Genomic DNA, 19443 nt, shown 5'->3' with positions numbered 1-19443 from the left:
CTGTCTCTACCAGCCGATAGGGCAGCATCTCCAGGCTCAACAGTTTGCCTATGTGCACATTTAGGGCTTATACATGTGGGTGAGTGGCAGTGTATTTGCGCTTCCGTTTAAAGGTCTGTTGTAAGGATAGTTGAACGTTGCGCTTGGACACCTTGCTGGAGGGTGTGGAGCATAGTGGAGATGAAAGGGTGGGTGTAGGGCGGCAGGCACTTGTGCCTGGGGCCTTGGCAGGGGAACTGACAGAGCCTGCACATTAAACAGGGGAAGGTGCAGGGGTGTGAGTTGCAGTAACTGAACGGCCTTCATTCCACTGAGTGGGGTGTTTAGCACTCATATGTCTGCGCATGCTGGTAGTGGTTAGGCTGGTGGTGGTGGCTCCCCTGCTGATCCTGGCGTGGCACACATCGCACACTACAGTCCGTCGGTTATCCGCACTTTCTTAAAAGAAACTCCAGACTTGCAAACATCTAGGCCTGGCCATGGGAGTTTGAATCTGTGAAACAGTTGCTGATCTATTTGCTCTGGCCCTGCTTCTTCCTCTGCCCACCCCTCTTCCTCTTCCAACCGGTTCTGTGGCTGAACTTGCCTCCCCCTCAGAAGCACTGTCTTCACTAGGCTTATCCACCCAGCTCGGGTCAGTCACCTCGTCCTCCTCCACCAGCTCTTCTTCCAATTCCTCACTCTCCTCCTCACTTTGAGGAACATCCATGACAACAACTTCACTGTCTGACAACCGGGTCTCATTGTCATCATCAGACACCTCTTCCGACCCGCTTGCAAGTTCCCACTCTCATCACCCACTGACTGCTTGAGCTGCATAGTTTGGGCATCGGGATGGATCAACTGCTCCGATTGCTCAGACTCAGGGAAGGGTCCATAAAAGAGTTCCTGGGAACATGGTGGTGGATCTGAATCCCTCCTTTTCCTGGAGGGGCCAGGCTGTGGGGAAGGAGGCTGAGCTGCTGGAGCAAAGGTTCCCCTCCCTTGGCTAGCGTGGGTGGACTGCATGAAAGACTGGGTGGTTGATAAGTTACTGGAAACACCTGTTCACGCTGGTGTGGTTTCAATAGCGGTGAACCCAGAGGCCCCGTAATTTGCAAGAGGAAGCTAGGGAGTGAATGTCTGCGGTGTCCCACTGCTCCCTCCTCAACTGTGTCACTCTGCCTAGAGCCATGGCCTCTGCCCACTGCCCTCTTCCTCATCCTTGACCCTTACCCCTGGGGTTACCATTTTATGGATACTGCACAGTCAAGACTGAGATAACTGCACTACAGATCACAGCAAGCTAAGAAAATATATTACTCAGACTACTTTTGGTGGTAGTTGTATAGAGTCTGTGTGTAAGTGGTGCTATATGGTGTATGCCACCATCTTACACAGGGCGATTAGCAGTGAGTTTGGATATGTCTGCACTGAGAAATGAAGAAATAAAAAAATATACTAGTCACATTAGTTTTTGGAGGTTGTCGTATACAATCTGTTGGTAAGTGTTGCTACTGTATATATTGTATGCCACCCTCTTACACGGGGCAGTTAGCAGTGAGCTTGGATATGGTTGCACTAAGAAATGAAGAAATAAGAAAATGTACTGGTCACACTAGTTTTTGGAGGTTGTTGTATAAAATCTGTGGGCAACTGCAGCTATATACTGTATGCCACCTTCTTACACAGGGCAATTAGCAGTGAGCTTGGATATTGCTGCACGAAGAAATGAAGAAATAAGAAAATACACTGTTCACACTAGTTTTTGGAGGTTGTCGTATAGTCTGTGTGTAAGTGGTGGTATATGGTGTATGTTACCTGTTACATAGGACAATGAGCAGTGAGGTTCTATGCAGCTGTACTACAAATCACAGCAATACAATGTACAACAGCAGCAGCACCAGCCACAAAAAATATAATAATACTGAGGACTTCTTTGCGGTCTGTATGCAACACCAGCTGTCCCCTTTCTGCCAGCAGCCGATCACCACAGTGTGCTGCTAAAATCGTGTTAGCTGCACTGAAAGTCCCAGCCAGCAGTCTGTAGTAATACAGTGCATGTTGATTGGCTGAGAAATTGCGGCCAAACTTACAGGAAACGGATAATGCCATTTTCTCAAGTATCGCGAGATGCTCGTCTGAGTAACGAGTACCATCGAGTACCCTAATAGTCGAACAAGTACTAAACTCGGACGAGCATGCTCGCTCACCACTATATAGAACCTATCATCACCTGTCCCCTTCCCTGCAACCATCCCCTCTTTGTATATCCCCCTTCCCTGCATCCATCCCCTCCTTGGTTGAACTTGAGGGACATGTGTCTTTCTTCAACAGTATTAACTATGTAACTATGTAACAACTAATAAAATACGTCCGCTGTTTGCAAAAGACATCCGAAAATAATTGTCATGATCATTATTTTGACGTCCACGGTGATAACGTCCGTTATTTAATGCATTGTGTGCATTAGACATCTGTCTTTCCATTGACTACAATGCATTACATTGCAGTCAGTTAAATCGCGGCAAAACAGACAATATTTAAATTGCAAAATCCTCTGCCTTTTCTCTATTTTTGACATTGTGTGAACATAGCCATAGACTGAAAACCTTTGTATCTACAGTAATGTATCTTGCACACACTGTTAACTTAAATGTTTCACCTCAATATTGTGCTATGTACAGAACTAGATCAATTAATGGTGCTTTATACTGTAGATAAATAATGTTTTACTTATTACCATATCAGCTCCATATTTCTACCATGTGTTACATTGTTAATATAACAACATAAAATCAATCATTATACTTTAGTATTCTTTAAAGTATTCCACACAATAGTCTTGAACTGTTTTAGAAAAATCTGTCTAAATAACATACAAATTATTTATTCAAGCATTTGTGGTACAAAGTCTACTTCCTTCTAACTCAAATCAATGGATCCACAAAGGGATCACCAAAAAATGCAGGACAATCTAAAAAATATGTATCAAATATACTTAATTAATATAGTTCATAAAAAATACATGTAAAAAGAAGGCATGAAACAGTACCATACACAAAAATCAGTAAGGTGACATATATAAGATATTCATGTAATTATACTGTATATTGCGCCTGCTAAATAAATATGCATATGTAACAATACATGTAGCCACCACTAGATGGCACCAAATATCCACAAATAAATAAAATTGTATGTATAATAAGTGTATAAGGAGGCAAATGAAAAAATATATATGGTATAATGACCACAAGGTCAAAATAATATACTAAACAGATATGAAAGATATAAAGATATGAAAAATGAAAAACAAGAAAGGTGGATGCATGTATTGAAAGTCCCACCCACCTACTCACCCTACGCGCGTTTCGCGTTGGTTTGTCAAGGGATAATCCTTGCTGTCTATGGGATCTGGGCCGGAGGGTATACACATAGTATCCGGCCTGGATCCCATAGACGGCAAGGTAACATATATTTTTGTAATAATCACGGCCGTTGTGGTTTTACAAAAATATATGTTGTGTGAACATAGCCTAAAATAGTTTGGTCTTTTCACCAACACCCCCCCAAATATTGCTATACTTATTATTCACTAATTCATTACAGACTGCAGCAGGATTACAAGCAAAGCTTTGGCTTCTATAGCCTATGTTCCCACTACTTTTTTACCTCTCTGTTTTTGTAAAGAAAAAATTACATCTATCATGTTGAGTTCAAAATGAGGTCCGTTATTTTGCTTGTTGGGCGCCCCTGCAATGACGGCTGTTGGGACATTATTCTACTTTAGGTTTACTAATTGGCCTTTGGGTGTGTCTTTAATTGAAAAGTCCCTTGGCCGTAAAAACGGTCAAAGGACGGTGAAAAAAGAAAAACTGCGTGAACAACTAAATAATAACGTCCACTGTTTGCAAAAGACGTCCGCAAATAATTGACATGATCATTATTTTGCTGTCCGTGGGGACAACGTCCGTTATTTTATACATTGTGTGCATTGGACGTCTGTCATTCTATTGCAAACCTGCAACTACGGCCGTTGTTTAATTAAATTAAACGTAGTGTGAACTTAGCCAAATTGTGAATCTATTTATACAATGTGACAAAGAAAATGAGTGAATATTGTGTATATAGACAGAATTAAAAAAAACAATGATTTCATCCAACACAGAGAACCAGTCACATAAATCATAGACTGTGACCGTTAATATTATTTTGTATCCGTATATAAGAATGACACATGGTAAGATCTTACACAGTTACTTTCACATGTCAGTTTTCTGCGGCCGCTATTCAGTGAATAGCGGCCATAGAAAACCATGTCAGTGCACACTATTGAGGCAGCGGCTGTGGCCGCTCGCTCCATAGTGTGCAGTGGAGAGTCCTGATGCAGGCACGCATGGATGCACCCGCATCAGAACCCTGCGGCAGGAAAGATCATCAGGCCAGTACTGCAGTACCGGCCGGGATGATCTTTTCAGAGACCGGCCGCTCCGTGACTCAACCGGGTCACGGAACGGCCGGTCTCTTACACCATGTGAACATGGCCGTACAGTGCACATTACTAATCCAGATACTATAAGAGGGGTCTTACCTTCATCCTCAGTCTCTGCTGTTATATAAGAATCCGATTTCAGAAGAAAAAGTTGTAAACCAACAAATATCAGAAATCTCTCCCGGTCCATGTCCTCCTGTGTAATCCTGCTGTATGATATCTACCATGATGTTGATGAGTGGCAGCAGACACAACAGGAGAACATTATCCACTAGATCTATCTTATATACAGCTAAATGGAATACAGTACAGGAGGTCTCTACTAGCATTGTTACTCTATGTGGGGAATGATTATCACGCTTCTTTTTGACCCCCCCCCCCCCTTCCCCTTTTTGCTGTATGTAAGAAAATGTATCCTACTTAACCACAGTTCATTTATTTATCTACGAGACATCTTTGACATGAAGACAACGGACAAATGTATTATATTAGATGAGCGGTAATGTTTGACCTCAGAATCTGATATTGTCATATGTATATGTGCGGCTCATCTCCACAATAAAGAGTTGTATGTCTCCACTGTAAATCTACAGGAAATATCTGTAAGCACCAGGTGTGACATTGGCTCTTTACTATCTTTACTTATTTTGGGGGGAAATAACACACATCTGATTCATTCCAGAAGCACAAAAAAAAACTAAAAAACTTTTCACTTGGATTATTTTATTTAGGTTACAGGACAAAAAACATAAACATTGCAAAATAAATGCTTCCCTGTCAGGTAGTTATTATACACCATATGTCCCTGTCTGACAGCTGGAGAGCTTTCCTGTTCTTACCAATCTAGGAAATGTTCACACAACATATATTTTCATAAAAGTACGCCCGTTGTTGCCGATTGCAACAACGGCCATGATTAATACAAAAATATACGTTACCTTGCCTTCTATGGAATCCCGGACGGAGCATGTACACATAGTATACGCTCTGGCCAATATCTCTAAGGGTGCCGCAAACAACTGACATTTCAGCTTTCTGCAGCCGCTATTCATTGAATAGGGGCCGCAGAAAACCCTGTCAGTGCACACAGTGGAGCGAGCGGCTCCGGCTCTGCAGCACAAAAGATCATCCGACTGGTACTGCAGAACCGGCTGGGATGATCTTTTCTGAGACCGGTCATTCCATGACCCGGCCGGGTCACGGAACGGCCGGTTTCATACTAAGTGTGAACATAGCCCTATACTGTAACAACTAGAGATGAGCAAACCGAACCTGTTGAACCCAAGTTTGTTTCAAACTTTGCAAGTTCAGAACAAGTTAGGCAAGATGGCAGCTGCACATTAAAAACATAACTTGTCCACACTCCTACAATTTACTCCTCTGGTCTTCTGAGTCTTCAGCCCATTCAGTCAATGACTGACTAAAAACGGGACAGCACCATGCACAGTGATTGGCTGAGCGGACTGTCACAGAAAAGGAAACCAGAAAAGACGGACTTCGCAGTGTGAGGAAAGGTTAGTAAAATGAGTTGCTTTAACAACTGTAAGTGTTTAGTGCGGTTCATTAAAGTTCAGTTCGGCACAAACCCGAACTTTACATTAAAGTTTAGCTGTCCTGCCAAGCTGGATTTTTTAAGAGTTCCCTCATCTTTAGTAAAATACTTTTCCTCTTTACCATCTCCTCTTAGGCACTTAAAATAACACATTCTGGTTGTTGGTAATAAGTAATATGTACATTCCCCTTACAACACACATATTCCGTATTGCTATGTCTGTAAAGACCCAATTATTCTGAATAATAACTGGTACTATACAATACATTTTACAATTTTCTTCAAGCTATCTGTCTGTTGGACTTTTGGGACAGTGCTGACCACTGCTAGTACCAATTATTTTCATTTTATTTTATTTTTTTGCTTTATTAAGAGTTGTTTCATTTTTTTTTTTTTCGCTACTAACATTGCTGTGAGAGTACAAGTGATAGGACTGATGCCATGGAAAATTAAACAACAAAGCAAATATACTGTATACCAAGGGCCCTTTGTTGTACAGATCAGGCTGAGTGCTTAAAAACCATTCAAATCAGTAAATATTAGGGATGGTCCGAACCTGCTGAGGTTCGGGTTCGTACGAACCCTGACTCTCGGCAATGATTCCTGCTGTCTTAAACCTCCGTTGAGAGGGTGGATACAGCGAGCGGGAGGACCGCCTGGAAAACCGGGATACAGCCATAGCCATAGGCTGCATCCCAGTTTTCCAGGTGGTCCTCCCACTTTATCCACCCTCTCCACGGAGGTTTAAGACAGCGGGAATCATTGCCGAGAGTCAGGGTTTGTACGAACCCGAACCTCGGCAGGTTCAGACCATCCCTAGTAAATACACATTTTATTTTATTGATATATTTTTTTTTATATAAAGCATCAAAACTAATACAATGTTAACAGATGTATCAGAAGCCAAAATCTCAAAACAATCATTACAAACATTTAACTATACACAACCAAAATAATATGCAACCATGTAAGCCAGAAAAATCTCTACATCCCCGAAGACAAAAGTGTTTTAGTACTAATAACTATTGGCTAACCAGAGAGAAGTAAACCATAAAGTGATTACTCCTACAATATTTAGGTTTTTCAAAATTGCATGTTTTTGGGAAAGTTTAAGGCTATGTGAAACCAGCCTAAAAGAGGGTAATCCAGGTAAAAAAAAGACAGCCTATCCACATAGACTATCAATCATTGATCAGTGGGGGGACGACACCTCATTTTCCTTCTGATCAGCTGATCAGCTCCAGGTTACTGCAGATTTGTTTTTGGTTGAAAAACTACTGAACAAAATGACTGGCCGAGATACTATGTGTGAACATAGCCTTAAAACTAAATTTTCATAAAAGACTTTGTATATAGATGTAAGAGAAGTAGTATTTTCCTTTTCTTCTTTTGTGGTTTATTTATTAACAGTGTGATGTTAACCCTGTAGTTCCAGCTTTGGTCATGCAGACATCATGATCACAGTCCACAAAGAGAAGAAATATATCTTGACTGGAGGATATGAAAATATTTTTATCATCACTCAGGTAAATGAGGCCTAAAACAGTACAGAGAGTATAAATGTAAATATATTATACACTTTCTCATATATACACAATTCAATTTAAAGGGGTATTCCCCCCAAAAGCAAAAAAAATGTAATGCACCCAACCCTAGCTGGTCTTACTCACCAAGTCCCCCTGAGTATTTTGAGCCGTCTCCCATCTTTCTAGCTGCTACCGTTCCTGAGTTACACGTTTTTGTAAAAGATGTTCTATATTCAAGTCGAGTGGGTGAGTGACGGACGGGGGGTGGGGGTGGCCTGCGGGGTGCCGCGGTTAGAGCGATGGAGTGATGGAGCAGTGGGTCACAGGGGGCAGTGAGCCACGGGGGGGGGCGCAGGTAAACGAGTGAGCGGCACGAGTGAGCTGTGGGTGACGGCGATTGAGCCCCGCCGCCGGTGACGGGGGGGGGGGGGGTGAGCCGCGGGTGACGGGGGGAGGTGAGCTGCGGGTGATGGGGGTACCGCGAGTGAGGGGTCACAGTCAGAGGGTTAGTTCTGGGACTGGGGGGGCACACGGTAGCGGTGACTGGGGTGGCTGCTGTTAGAGAAGGAGACAGAGACAGCTGCACTGATCACTGTCTCCCTCTCTAACAGCAGCCACCGCCGTCCTCCTTCTCTTCAGTTTGGCTGGGTTAGAAGCGCTAACCCGGCCCATTGAAGAGATGGAGGACACGTGATGCCGTCTCGGAGGGTGCGGGCCAGGAGCAGGGAGCCTGTCGGAGTCGACTGAGAGCTGATGATTCTATGCGTTTGGCGGGGGTTAGGGCAGCTAGATAACAGCAAAACTGTGCAGAATCCATAATAACTTTATATTGGAAAGATGGAAAGCTACAGGTGGGCAACGTATTAATGCAAAAATTATTTTGGGGGGAATACCCCTTTAATGTAGCATTGTGAAATACAATTGTGCTTATAAGATTACAAAACCCTAAGGCTACTTCTTACACAGTAAGGCTATGTTCCCACACAGTACTTTTGCTAAGTATTTTGGTCAGTAATTTGCAACCAAAACCAGGAATGGATTAAAAACCCACACACTGAGGAAGTTGAGTTTATGGCCATAATTTAACGGTAAATAATTACCCTTATTTTAAAGCAATGGCCGTTGTTTTGAAATAACAGCCCTTACATGCTATTTAATGATGGATGTCCACTAAATTTCAACAGTGTGTGTGAACAAAGCCTTTCTGGGCTTTCAATCAACTCCTGGTTTTGTTTAAAAAATACTGACCAAAATACTGAGCAAAAATACTGTGTGGGAACATAGCCGGTAAATAAATGAACGCAGCCATAAAATAAGGACACTTAAATATAAGGACAGTATTCCTAAGTTAAGGGGGCATTCCCCCTTGTGTTAAAAAAATTAAATGCTCCTAAGCCTAGCTGGTCTTATCCCTAGGTACTCCTGAGTGTTTTGGGCTGTCTTTGTAGCTGCTGCCGTTTTTTTCTAAAAAGCCCGTCTATAACAAAGATGGCGCCACAAACCTACACTTCACATCATGCAGTGCCTCCCGCTGATTGGTCCGTTTGTACCGGCCCCCTTAGCTTTCTTTCCTGCCCACTAGGGATGAGCGAATAGTGAAATATTCGAATATTTGATATTCGTACGACCGAATATTGGAATATTCGATCGAATATTCAATCCCATTAAAGTCTATGGGAACAAGTATTCAATTATTGAAAAACATCTATTCGACCACTTGAAGGTAAAAACCGGAAGCTGGGGGATTTGAACGCTTATCGAATATTTATCGAATATTCGGCTAACAATTTGATAATATTCGATAGATCGAATACCTTACTATTTGATCGAATATCTATTCGATTGAACAGTATTCGCTCATCACTACTGCCCACTGATCCTCATTACTACATTGCACATTAAACTTAGGACTGTGAGGGGAGACTTGGGGGGGGGGGGGGTCATTTCCATACAGCTGTCAGAGAGAAATACTGATCTGTAGGATCACTGTTTCCTTCTCTCTCACTGTGTGTGTAGCCCGGTCGCCGGCAGTGAACACCTCCTTTGTAGTCCTGGTCTCTAACAACTAACACTTCCCCTGCCCAGCTGCTGCATAATTACTGTTTCCACCTCCCTCACTGTGTGTAGCCCAATCCCTGACAGCAAACATCCCCTCCACCTAGCCCCTGATGTAGATCAGTCTCCCTCTCGAACAGCCTTATGGCAATGACACCGAGCCCTTGGCTACACACAGTGAGGGAGGATGAAACAGTGATAAGCAGGGGCCGGGGAGGGGGTGTTAGCTGGGAGACCCCGCTACACACAATGAAGAGACAGGGAGAAGGAAACAGTGGTGAGCCAGGCAGGGAGAGTGTTGAGGAGCTGTGAGGAGTGAGGAAACACACAGTTAGGAGACATGGAAAATAAAACACACGGTAAGGAGACATGGAAAATGAAACAGGGATCATCATGGGCCATGTTTTCTGTCAGAGAGACCAGACCGGGCAACACACAATGAGGAGACTGAGGGGGATGGAGACAGACATCTGCACCAGGGACTGTCAGGTGTCCTCTGTCACTTTAGCCTACTAAAGAGAGGGAGGACACAGATCCCTGACACGGAGGGTGGGGGCCAAGAGGAAGGAGTGGTGTCGGAGTGGACTGCATTGAGCTCATTTTTGCATCCAGAGTCGGTGAGTAGGCAGTAGCTGCAAAAGAGCACAGAAGACATAATAACTTGTATTGACCAATATGTGAAGCTGTGGGTGGGCTATTACATTGTGCAAAAAAGATTGTGGGGGGAATACCCCTTTAATAGTGTTAAATAGTGTTTTGCTAGATCACTCATTTTTTAAATGTGTATAATTCTTGATGTGTTAAAGAGGAACCATCAGCAGGTTAGACTTCTGTAACATGCTGATAGCCCCCTAATGCACATGGGGCACGGAGGGGAATGTCTGTCTCTTATCTTCCTCCTTTGCGCTGTTCCCGTGCAGTTAGTAGTTGAATCCATGGCCCGGAGCAACACTAGCAGCACTGCCCCACCCCCATCGCACTGATCCGGCTTGCCTGCTCCATTGATTATCATTAGATGGAGCAAGCATTTTCGGTGTGATGGGGGTGGGGCAGCACTCCTAACGGTGCTGAATCAAAGGCCTAGAGCAACATTAGGAGCACTCCCCATCCCCATCGCACACAGACTGCTTACAACTTTCAATAATCAATGGAGCAGGCAGGCCGAATTAGCATGGCAAGGCAGTGCTCCTAACGGTACTCTTGAATGTGGATTCAACTACTTACTGCATGGGAACAGCGCTGAGGAGGAAGGTATGACATACCTTTCTCCTCGGCACCCCATGTGCATTAGTGCGCTATAGTTCCCCTTTTAGTCTGTTAATGCAGAATAGCTCAAAAAGACACAAACTCTGACATTAATACATGCACTTGCTTATGTATAAATACAAACCTTGGCATCAACATTTTTTTCTTTTTTTTTTTAATCATGACCTCTGGGGAAAATCATCAATATCCACATCATCATAATCATATTCTTCTCCTGGTTACAGAATAATGATAATATGTTATTAGTTTGATCCCTATTAGTATTCATTATATACAGTACTGTAGATAATTATTATAGTATGTCAACATTTTATATTTGTGGTCAAAACAAAAGAAAATGTTTCTCCTTTTTTTATAATAAAATGCACTATAACTATATAACGCAGCCAGGTTTAGGCTATGTTTACACTACCTAAGTTCCGCAGAAATCACGGCTGTTGTAACAACGGCCGTGATTTCTGCAGTACTTACGTAGTGCTGCAGGCTGAGGGAATCCCAGCCGGACTTTTATTAGGGGGAGGGGGCTTTTGATTAAAAACATCACTTATACTAGAACCCCCCCTGGGGGACTTCTAATATAAGTGCACTGATCTCTCATTGAGATCTATGCTGCATAGATATGCAGCATTGTCACGGCCGCGGCCGCGGCCCGTGCTCCGCGCCGCCGCGACCTCTCCATGCAGCTGCCGGGGTCCATGTGCAGGGACCCGGCGCTGCTACTAGTTCAGCCCCGGGGGGCGCCTTACCTCGCCCCGCTCCTGTCACCCGCTGTGCCGGCCGGCGCGCGCGTCCCAGCCTCCTAGGGTGCTGGCTGTCTCAGATTTAAAGGGGCAGTCCGCCCCTAATTGGTTGCTGCACATCACACTCTGCTATAAGTTCCAGCCCTGCCCCCTCCCAGGGGTTGGAGCCTCTATATGCTTCCCATAGCGTTTGGCCCAGCTCCCTGTTGTTCCTGATTCCTGTCCGCTACCTGGTCCCTAGTCCTTGTTCCTGATTCCTGTCCGCTACCTGTTCCCTAGTCCTTGTTCCTGATTCCTGTCCGCTACCTGGTCCCCAGTCCTTGTTCCTGGTTCCTGCTTCTCTGTCACACTATCGCTCCTGTGTTCAGCCTGTCACCTGTGGTTACGCCTACAGACCTCTGCCAGCACCATCTCCTGCCTACTGCTCCTGCCACGCCTCGCCTGCCATCACTAGCAACCAAGCCAGGGGTAGCGACCTGGGGGTCGCCTGCCGCAGCAAGTCCATCCCGCCTTGAGGCGGGCTCTGGTGAAAGCCAGCAGCCCCTTAGACTCCGCTCCCTGGTGAGGTTAGTGCCATCGCTAGTGACGGTCCAGTGGATCCATTACTCCAGGCGTTACAGTAGGCTCCAACCATGGATCCCGGCGAGGTGCCTGATATCCGCGACACAGCCCAAGTGGTCGCCCAACAGGCTCTACAAATCCAGCAACAGTCGCAGCAGATCCAGCAACTCACTGCCGCCTTACAGCAGCATACTACAGCCCAGCACACACCACCTCTTGCTGCTTCTTCGACACTTCGATTGGCTCTCCCAAGCAAATACGCTGGTGACTCCAAGTTGTGCAGAGGATTCCTGACTCAATGCACTATGCGTATTTAACTCTTAAGTAGTCAGTTTTCCACCGAGCGCTCTAAAATGGCTTTCATCATCAGCCTATTGGAGGGTAGAGCTCTGGCTTGGGCCACGCCGCTGTGGGACCGAGATGACCCTGCTGCTGCCAATCTCCGAACCTTTCTGGCCGAGTTTTGCTCCGTCTTTGAGGAACCTGCCCGGGCGTCTTCGGCTGAAACTGCTCTACTCAATCTCTCACAAGGGAGTTCCTCCGTTGGCGACTAAGCCATCCAGTTCTGCACCCTGGCAGCGGAATTAGACTGGAATGAGGCCGCTCTAATAGACACCTTCAAGAAGGGCCTGTCCAGTCGGGTGAGAGATGTGCTTTCCGCCCGAGACCTACCTACCTCCCTCCCTGAACGAACTCATCCTACTGGCCACCAGGGTCAATACTCATTTTTCTGAGAGAGAGGAGGAGGTCTGGCATGAACGGCGACTAAGCCTGTCCCGTCGCCATCAACAGCTGGCGCCGGTCTTCCAGAATCCTGACGATCCGGTGTCCCAGTCGACTTCTGAGATTCCTATGCAGGTGGAACGGGCTCATCTGACGCCTGATGAAAGAATTCGTCGTCTGGAGCTGAATCTCTGCCTCTACTGCGGTGGTCCGGATCACTTTTGGCTGAGATGTCCCCAACGTCCTCAAGCGTCTGGGAAACACCAGCACCTAGGTCCGGTGGGAGAGGCCTCCCTAAGTGTGAATACCACCTCTCCAAGGTTGTCTATGCCAGTCTCCATCCAGACACCCACGGGACAAAATCACCAGACTACTGCCTTTCTCGATTCTGGGTCAGCAGGCAGTTTTATTACAGCTACATTGGTCCAAAGATGGCGGCTACCCGTGATCCAACGAGCCAGACCCCTGACTATCTCCTCGGTCACGGGCGAGATTCTTACCGACCATGTGCACTACCAGACTGCACCTCTAATCCTCCAGGTGGGCACTTTACATCAGGAAAAGATCTCCTTCTATGTCCTGCCTCATTCTTCTTCCACCATCCTCCTGGGACTCCCTTGGCTGCGATTACATGCCCCTAAGCTGGACTGGAGAACCGGAAAGATTCTCAGTTGGGGTCAGGACTGTTCCAACCGGTGTCTGAGATCACCTCAGCCCAAGTACTCTATGTTGTCTACTGACCCCGCCAAGCCTCTATCCGGCCTACCGGCGGAATACCAAGACTTGCCTGATGCCTTCTCTGCCACGGAGGCAGACTCTCTACCATCTCATCGGGCGTACGATTGTCCCATAGACCTCCTTCCTGGAACTTCTCCTCCACAAGGTCGGGTGTACCCTCTCTCCGTACCAGAGACTGAGGCCATGTCCTCTTACATCCGGGAGAACTTACAGAAGGGTTTCATCCGCAAATCCACATTCCCTCGCCACATAGGGATGGACTTCATCACTGATTTGCCTCCATCTGTGGGCAAGAAAGAGGGGGAGGCCAAAGGGGGGGGTACTGGGGTACTGGGGGGGTACTGTCACGGCCGCGGCGGCGTCCTGTGCTCCGGGCCGCCGCCGCGACCTCTCCATGCTGCTGCCGGGGTCCATGTGCAGGGACCCGGCGCTGCTACTAGTTCAGCCCCGGGGGGCGCCTTACCTCGCCCCGCTCCTGTCACCCGCTGTGCCGGCCGGCGCGCACGTCCCGGCCTCCTAGGGCGCGCGCGCGCCGGCTGTCTCAGATTTAAAGGGGCAGTCCGCCCCTAATTGGTCGCTGCACATCACACTCTGCTATAAGTTCCAGCCCTGCCCCTCCCAGGGGTTGGAGCCTCTACATGCTTCCCATAGCATTTGGCCCAGCTCTCTGTTGTTCCTGATTCCTGTCCGCTACCTGGTCCCTAGTCCTTGTTCCTGATTCCTGTCCGCTACCTGGTCCACAGTCCTTGTTCCTGGTTCCTGCTTCTCTGTCACACTATCGCTCCTGTGTTCAGCCTGTCACCTGCGGTTACGCCTACAGACCTCTGCCAGCACCATCTCCTGCCTACTGCTCCTGCCACGCCTCGCCTGCCGTCACTAGCAACCAAGCCAGGGGTAGCTACCTGGGGGTCGCCTGCCGCAGCAAGTCCATCCCGCCTTGCGGCGGGCTCTTGTGAAAACCAGCGGCCCCTTAGACTCTGCTCCCTGGTGAGGTTAGTGCCATCGCTAGTGATGGTTCAGTGGATCCACTACTCCAGGCGTTACAAGCATAGACCAATGAGATTGGCACTTGTTTGCTTTTGGCTGCTGCAACAAACGGGAGGGGGGGGCGATTTCCGCCACTAGGCACCAGGGAAGGGCTGCAAACGGTAATAGGACTGTGCCCGCTAACAAGGTAATTGGATGCAGCTGTCAGCCGCTAATAGCCGTTGTCCCGGGCTACATGCAGCACCCGGGATCGCAGCGGTTCAGAGTGGGGTTGCGACGCAGCCCCGTTCTGAATGCCCTTACCCACAACAGGGCATAAATATACGCCCTTAGTCGCTAAGGGGTTAAGATAGCAAAACTAACAAATATTTGCTTTTAAGAAAACCTGTCACTTTCCCCCGTTCCCCTAAAAACAGTCTTTTTACTATTACCAGTGTTATGTAGTAATATATATATATATATATATATATATATATATATATATATATTAAAAATAAAAAATAAATACTTTTATATCATGCGTAAGTGCCTTACTGTACCTGCCTTTAATGTGTCATATAGCATCAAAGAGCCATAGCTTAAAGTGTTATGTGTCTTAAGGTTGCAGCACCTCTGTGCTGGAAATGCATCTCCTATTTCTTGATGGACAGGCAGTGCTTAGTTTAAAAAGCTAAGACTATCAGGAACAGCAAAAGGGGACAGGGGACAATTTTAGGTACAGCAACAGGTGTAAGGTGCAACTATTAGATACAGCAACAGTTGACAGGGCCATAATCAGGGTAAGAAGGAGTTAACGTCTGTGTTATACTGTACTGGTGCTCCTGATACTAAACTCCTCCCACACACAACAGAGGAAATCAGAGATGATATAGCTGTCAGAAGCAAGCCCCTACTGTTTGTTCATCTTTAATTACAGACCGATTTCAGGCAAGTGGTTATAGGTTCCTGGTTCGTTGTTAGGACCCGTCACTATGTTACTCAAAGGTAAACTGTTACTGCGCAATTATATACAGGTTGTGGATTAGATCATCTCTGTGATGCAATCCCCCCTATTGCAATTCTTGATAGACAGGCAGGGTTCAGCTTACTGCTAAAGCTTTCGCTGTCCATGCATGATGGGAGTTTCAGTGTTGCAATAGCTAAAATATGGACGCTAAAAAATATTAAGACACTGTCAGCCGTTTATAAGCTATTTAGGAAGAGACAAATTAAATTACTTAAATTTTTCTCCACAAACCGTACACTGTAATAGACTAAAGATACAGTTAAAAAAATATTCAATATTAGGCTAAGTTCACACAACATAAAAAAAGAGAAGAGGCGTCTGCTTTTTTATTTAAAAAGACATCGGTTGGTCCTGTAAACATGGTGTAGAAGGTTTTTATTTAGAGTGGGGCTTCGCCCCGATGCCCTGTGTCCTCGGTGCCGGAGAGATGAGGGAGGGATCCTGCACATGTTCTGGCGATGCCCAAAATTGACCAGGTACTGGGAGGATGTTGCCTCCACCATTTACAAAGTCTACTCTATTCGCATTGAACAGTCTCCCTTAGTCTGTGTTTTGGGTTACGTGGAGGACTTAGTTTTGCCTAGCCCTGAAAAACTGGCTGTTGCTAGGATATTATATATGGCTAGAAAGTTGATAGCCCAGTCCTGGCTTGATCAGGTTCCCCCGTCATGTGCGGCCTTTATAGCTAAAGTTAACGGGCTCATTGCCACGGATAAATATGCTTATGAAAAGCGGGAGGCGATGAAAAAATTTGAAAAAATCTGGGCTCACTGGTTGGATACCCCCGGTATGGCACCGTCGTCGCTTACTAGGGGCAGGCTCTCTCCCTCAACGACCACCTAAGCATTTCTCTGTGGATGGTCCCATTGGGATGTTCCCACACCATTTTCCTCATCATTTACCATCCTGGTTTCTCTAGACATGTGAATAGACTCGGTGTATGTCTATATGTTTACATTCTTTATCACAGTGCACTCCCTCTCCAGAAGGGGCTTTTACCGTGACTTGTGGGATGTTGCCAAAGTAATGTTTGTATTGTTTTTATGTTTGGTTCTGTGCAGGGACTGGACGGATGTTATCGCCATCCCTGTGATTGTGTGTCGATAAAATGCAAAACCTTTAAATAAACACTATTTGAGTTTAAAAAAAAAAGACATCGGTTATTGCCGCAATTTAATTGACTTCAATGCAACTCATTGAAGTCAATAGGATGATGAACGGCCAGTGCAAACAATGTATAAATAACGGACATAGCCTGCACAGATGTCAAAATAATAATCATGTTAATTACTTCCGGACGTCCTTTGCAAACAATGGACTTTATTTTTTGTTGTACACAAACAGTTTTTCTTTATTCATCGTCCTTTCACAATTTTTACTATTAAATTTAATGGACTTTTCAATGAAAGACGTCATTGCACTGACAGGTGGCAAGACAGCTAATTGACGTCTGTCATTTTAGACTCAAAATAACGGATGTCATTTTAAACAGAGCTGAAAAAACTTTGTGTGAACATAGCCTAACTCTCAAATATAGCTGTTAATTCCTTACTGTTGGGGTCCTCAAAAGATAATCCAGTGTCATCATAGTCATGTTCTGATGTCTTGTTCTCCAGGGGAAAATCTAAAAAAAAACACAAAATTATTTGAAGCATAAAGGATTGTTGGCAGATAAAATCCACCCGCACCATCTAATCTGCCCTTTTTTTTTATTTCTGTCGTCGTTTCCGTTGTTATTGATATTATCATCTTCTTAGGATAGATATATGTTTATCCCAGGCAGGTCTCCATTCACTTACTGAATATTTACCAACCACATTGGCTGTAAGTTAAATTCTTTTATAATCCTTTCCTGATATGTTTTATACTTAAGACCACTTTTGTCGCTTTCTCGATATCTTTTTGGGAAGAAAGGATATACAAAATAGCTCCTTAAGGAGAGCCTGTCATAAAGGCGTGTGGAGACTTACAAACCATTGCTGCTCCACTGGAAATTCTGGGAAGAAAGGATATGCAAAATAGCTCTCACACCTCTTAAGCAAAGAGATGTCCGTTCAAGTCAAGTCTCGCTCAGTCAAGGAGCCTTAGGGCCCTATTCCACTGGACGATTATTGTTCAGATTATCGTTAAATCGTTCGAATCTAAACGATAATCGTTCGGTTGAAATGCAGTTAACGATTAACGACCGAACGAGAAATCGTTGATCGCTTTATAAGACCTCGACCTATTTTTATCGTTGCTCATTCGCAAAACGTTCGCAAATCGTTTGCATTGAATAAGACATTGTTCGGTCGTTCGCAATAGATACGAACTCAATAGCAAATAAATAGCGAAGAAAAACTATCGCAATTACGATCATAAGTAACGATTATCGTTCCATGGAAATGAGTGAACGTTTTCAGGTCTTTCGCAATAGCGGTTGTTTGAGATCGTTAATCGTTAACGATTATGCAAACGATAATCGTCCAGTGGAAAAGGGCCCTTAGAACATTGACTAGGTATTTTATGCCAAGCCAAACTATCTCTCCAAAAGGAAAGTTTTCCATCTGCAGATAGCTATTTCAGGGTTTTTGCCCCTCATCAGTGCAGAGCAGGGTGTTGGCTTGCTAGTGACAGGTCTACCGACGTGGGTCAAAGGGGGGCATCAAGGGACATCTCTTTGCTTAAGAGGTGTGAGAGCTATTTTGCATATCCTTTCTTCCCAGAAGAGCAGCAATGGTCTCTAAGGGTACTATTACACCAAGCAAGTTTTCAACGACTAACGATTAACGATAAATGATCTTAAACGACCGCTAAGGCAAATGACCTGAAATCATTCGCCCAATTACATGGAACGATGATCGTTATTTATGATTGTTCTTGCAGTCGTTTAGTCGTCGGTATTGCGTACATTTCAGCTGCAAATTCTTATTCCACCGAACAATGTGCAAACGATGTGCGAACGATCAAACGATAAAAATAGGTCCGGATCCTATTAAACGATCAACAATTTCTCGTTGGTCGCTTAATCGTTGCCTGCTATTACATGAAACGATTATCGTTCAAATACGAACGATTTAACGATTTTTCGAACGACAATCGATCCGTGTAATACTAGCCTAAGTCTCCACACGTCTTTATGACAGGCACTCCTTAAGGAGAGTCACTACCCTTTTGACCCACGTCAATAGACCGCTCACTAGCCAGCCAACACCCTAATCTGCATTAATGAGGGGGGGGCGGGGGTCAAAAACCCGAAATAGCTATCTGCAGATGGGAAATCTTTCCTTTTAGTGAGATAGTTTGGCTTGGCATAAAACTGCCAGTAAATGTTCTAAGGCTCCTTGACTGAGCGAGACTTGACTTGAAGGGATATCTTATTGCTTAAGAGATGTGAGCTATTTTGCATATCCTTTCTTCCCAGAATTCCCAGTGGAGCAGTAATGGTCTTTAAGTCTCCACACGCCTTTATGACAGGCTCTCCTTAAGGAGCTATTTTGTATATACCCCTTTGATCAATATATTTTTGTAAGAGAAGTCTCCAGAACTGGACCAGATCTGCTGTGCGGCTCCATCGAGAATGAATGGAGCACAGGCTAGAATTGATAAGGGTCCTGGGGGTGGGACTCTAATGATCTGCTTTATCTCCTATGCTATGGAGAAAAAAATAACAAGCAAAGGTATGTCCCTTTAAGAAAGGCATATGAATGCCATTTTTAGTAAATTTCTCTCTATGTTACTATATTGTAACTTTCTTATTAACCCTTAAAGATTTTCCTATAAGGCAGCTTGACAAATATCGGCAAATGTTCTTAAAATGTAACTGAAGAGAGTTT

At 45.0% G+C, this 19443-nt stretch overlaps 1 protein-coding gene across 1 annotated transcript in view; it reads right to left on the bottom strand.

Moving 5' to 3' along the window:
* Positions 1-11018: 11018 nt before the first annotated feature.
* The window catches only part of LOC138770481 (antigen WC1.1-like), a 45826-nt gene continuing 37401 nt past the window's right edge, over positions 11019-19443 (bottom strand). Inside the window, exons 18-19 of the mRNA XM_069949587.1 lie at positions 17181-17252; positions 11019-11087 (exon numbers count right to left, since the gene is read on the bottom strand). Of these exons, the coding sequence (XP_069805688.1) occupies positions 11032-11087; positions 17181-17252 (128 nt within the window). The 3' untranslated portion in view covers positions 11019-11031. The remainder of the gene's footprint in view (positions 11088-17180; positions 17253-19443) is intronic.

The sequence above is a fragment of the Dendropsophus ebraccatus genome, chromosome 13, assembly GCF_027789765.1.
Source record: "Dendropsophus ebraccatus isolate aDenEbr1 chromosome 13, aDenEbr1.pat, whole genome shotgun sequence".
NCBI classification, from domain to species: Eukaryota; Metazoa; Chordata; class Amphibia; order Anura; family Hylidae; genus Dendropsophus; species Dendropsophus ebraccatus.
This window is presented reverse-complemented; position numbering and strand designations above follow the sequence as displayed.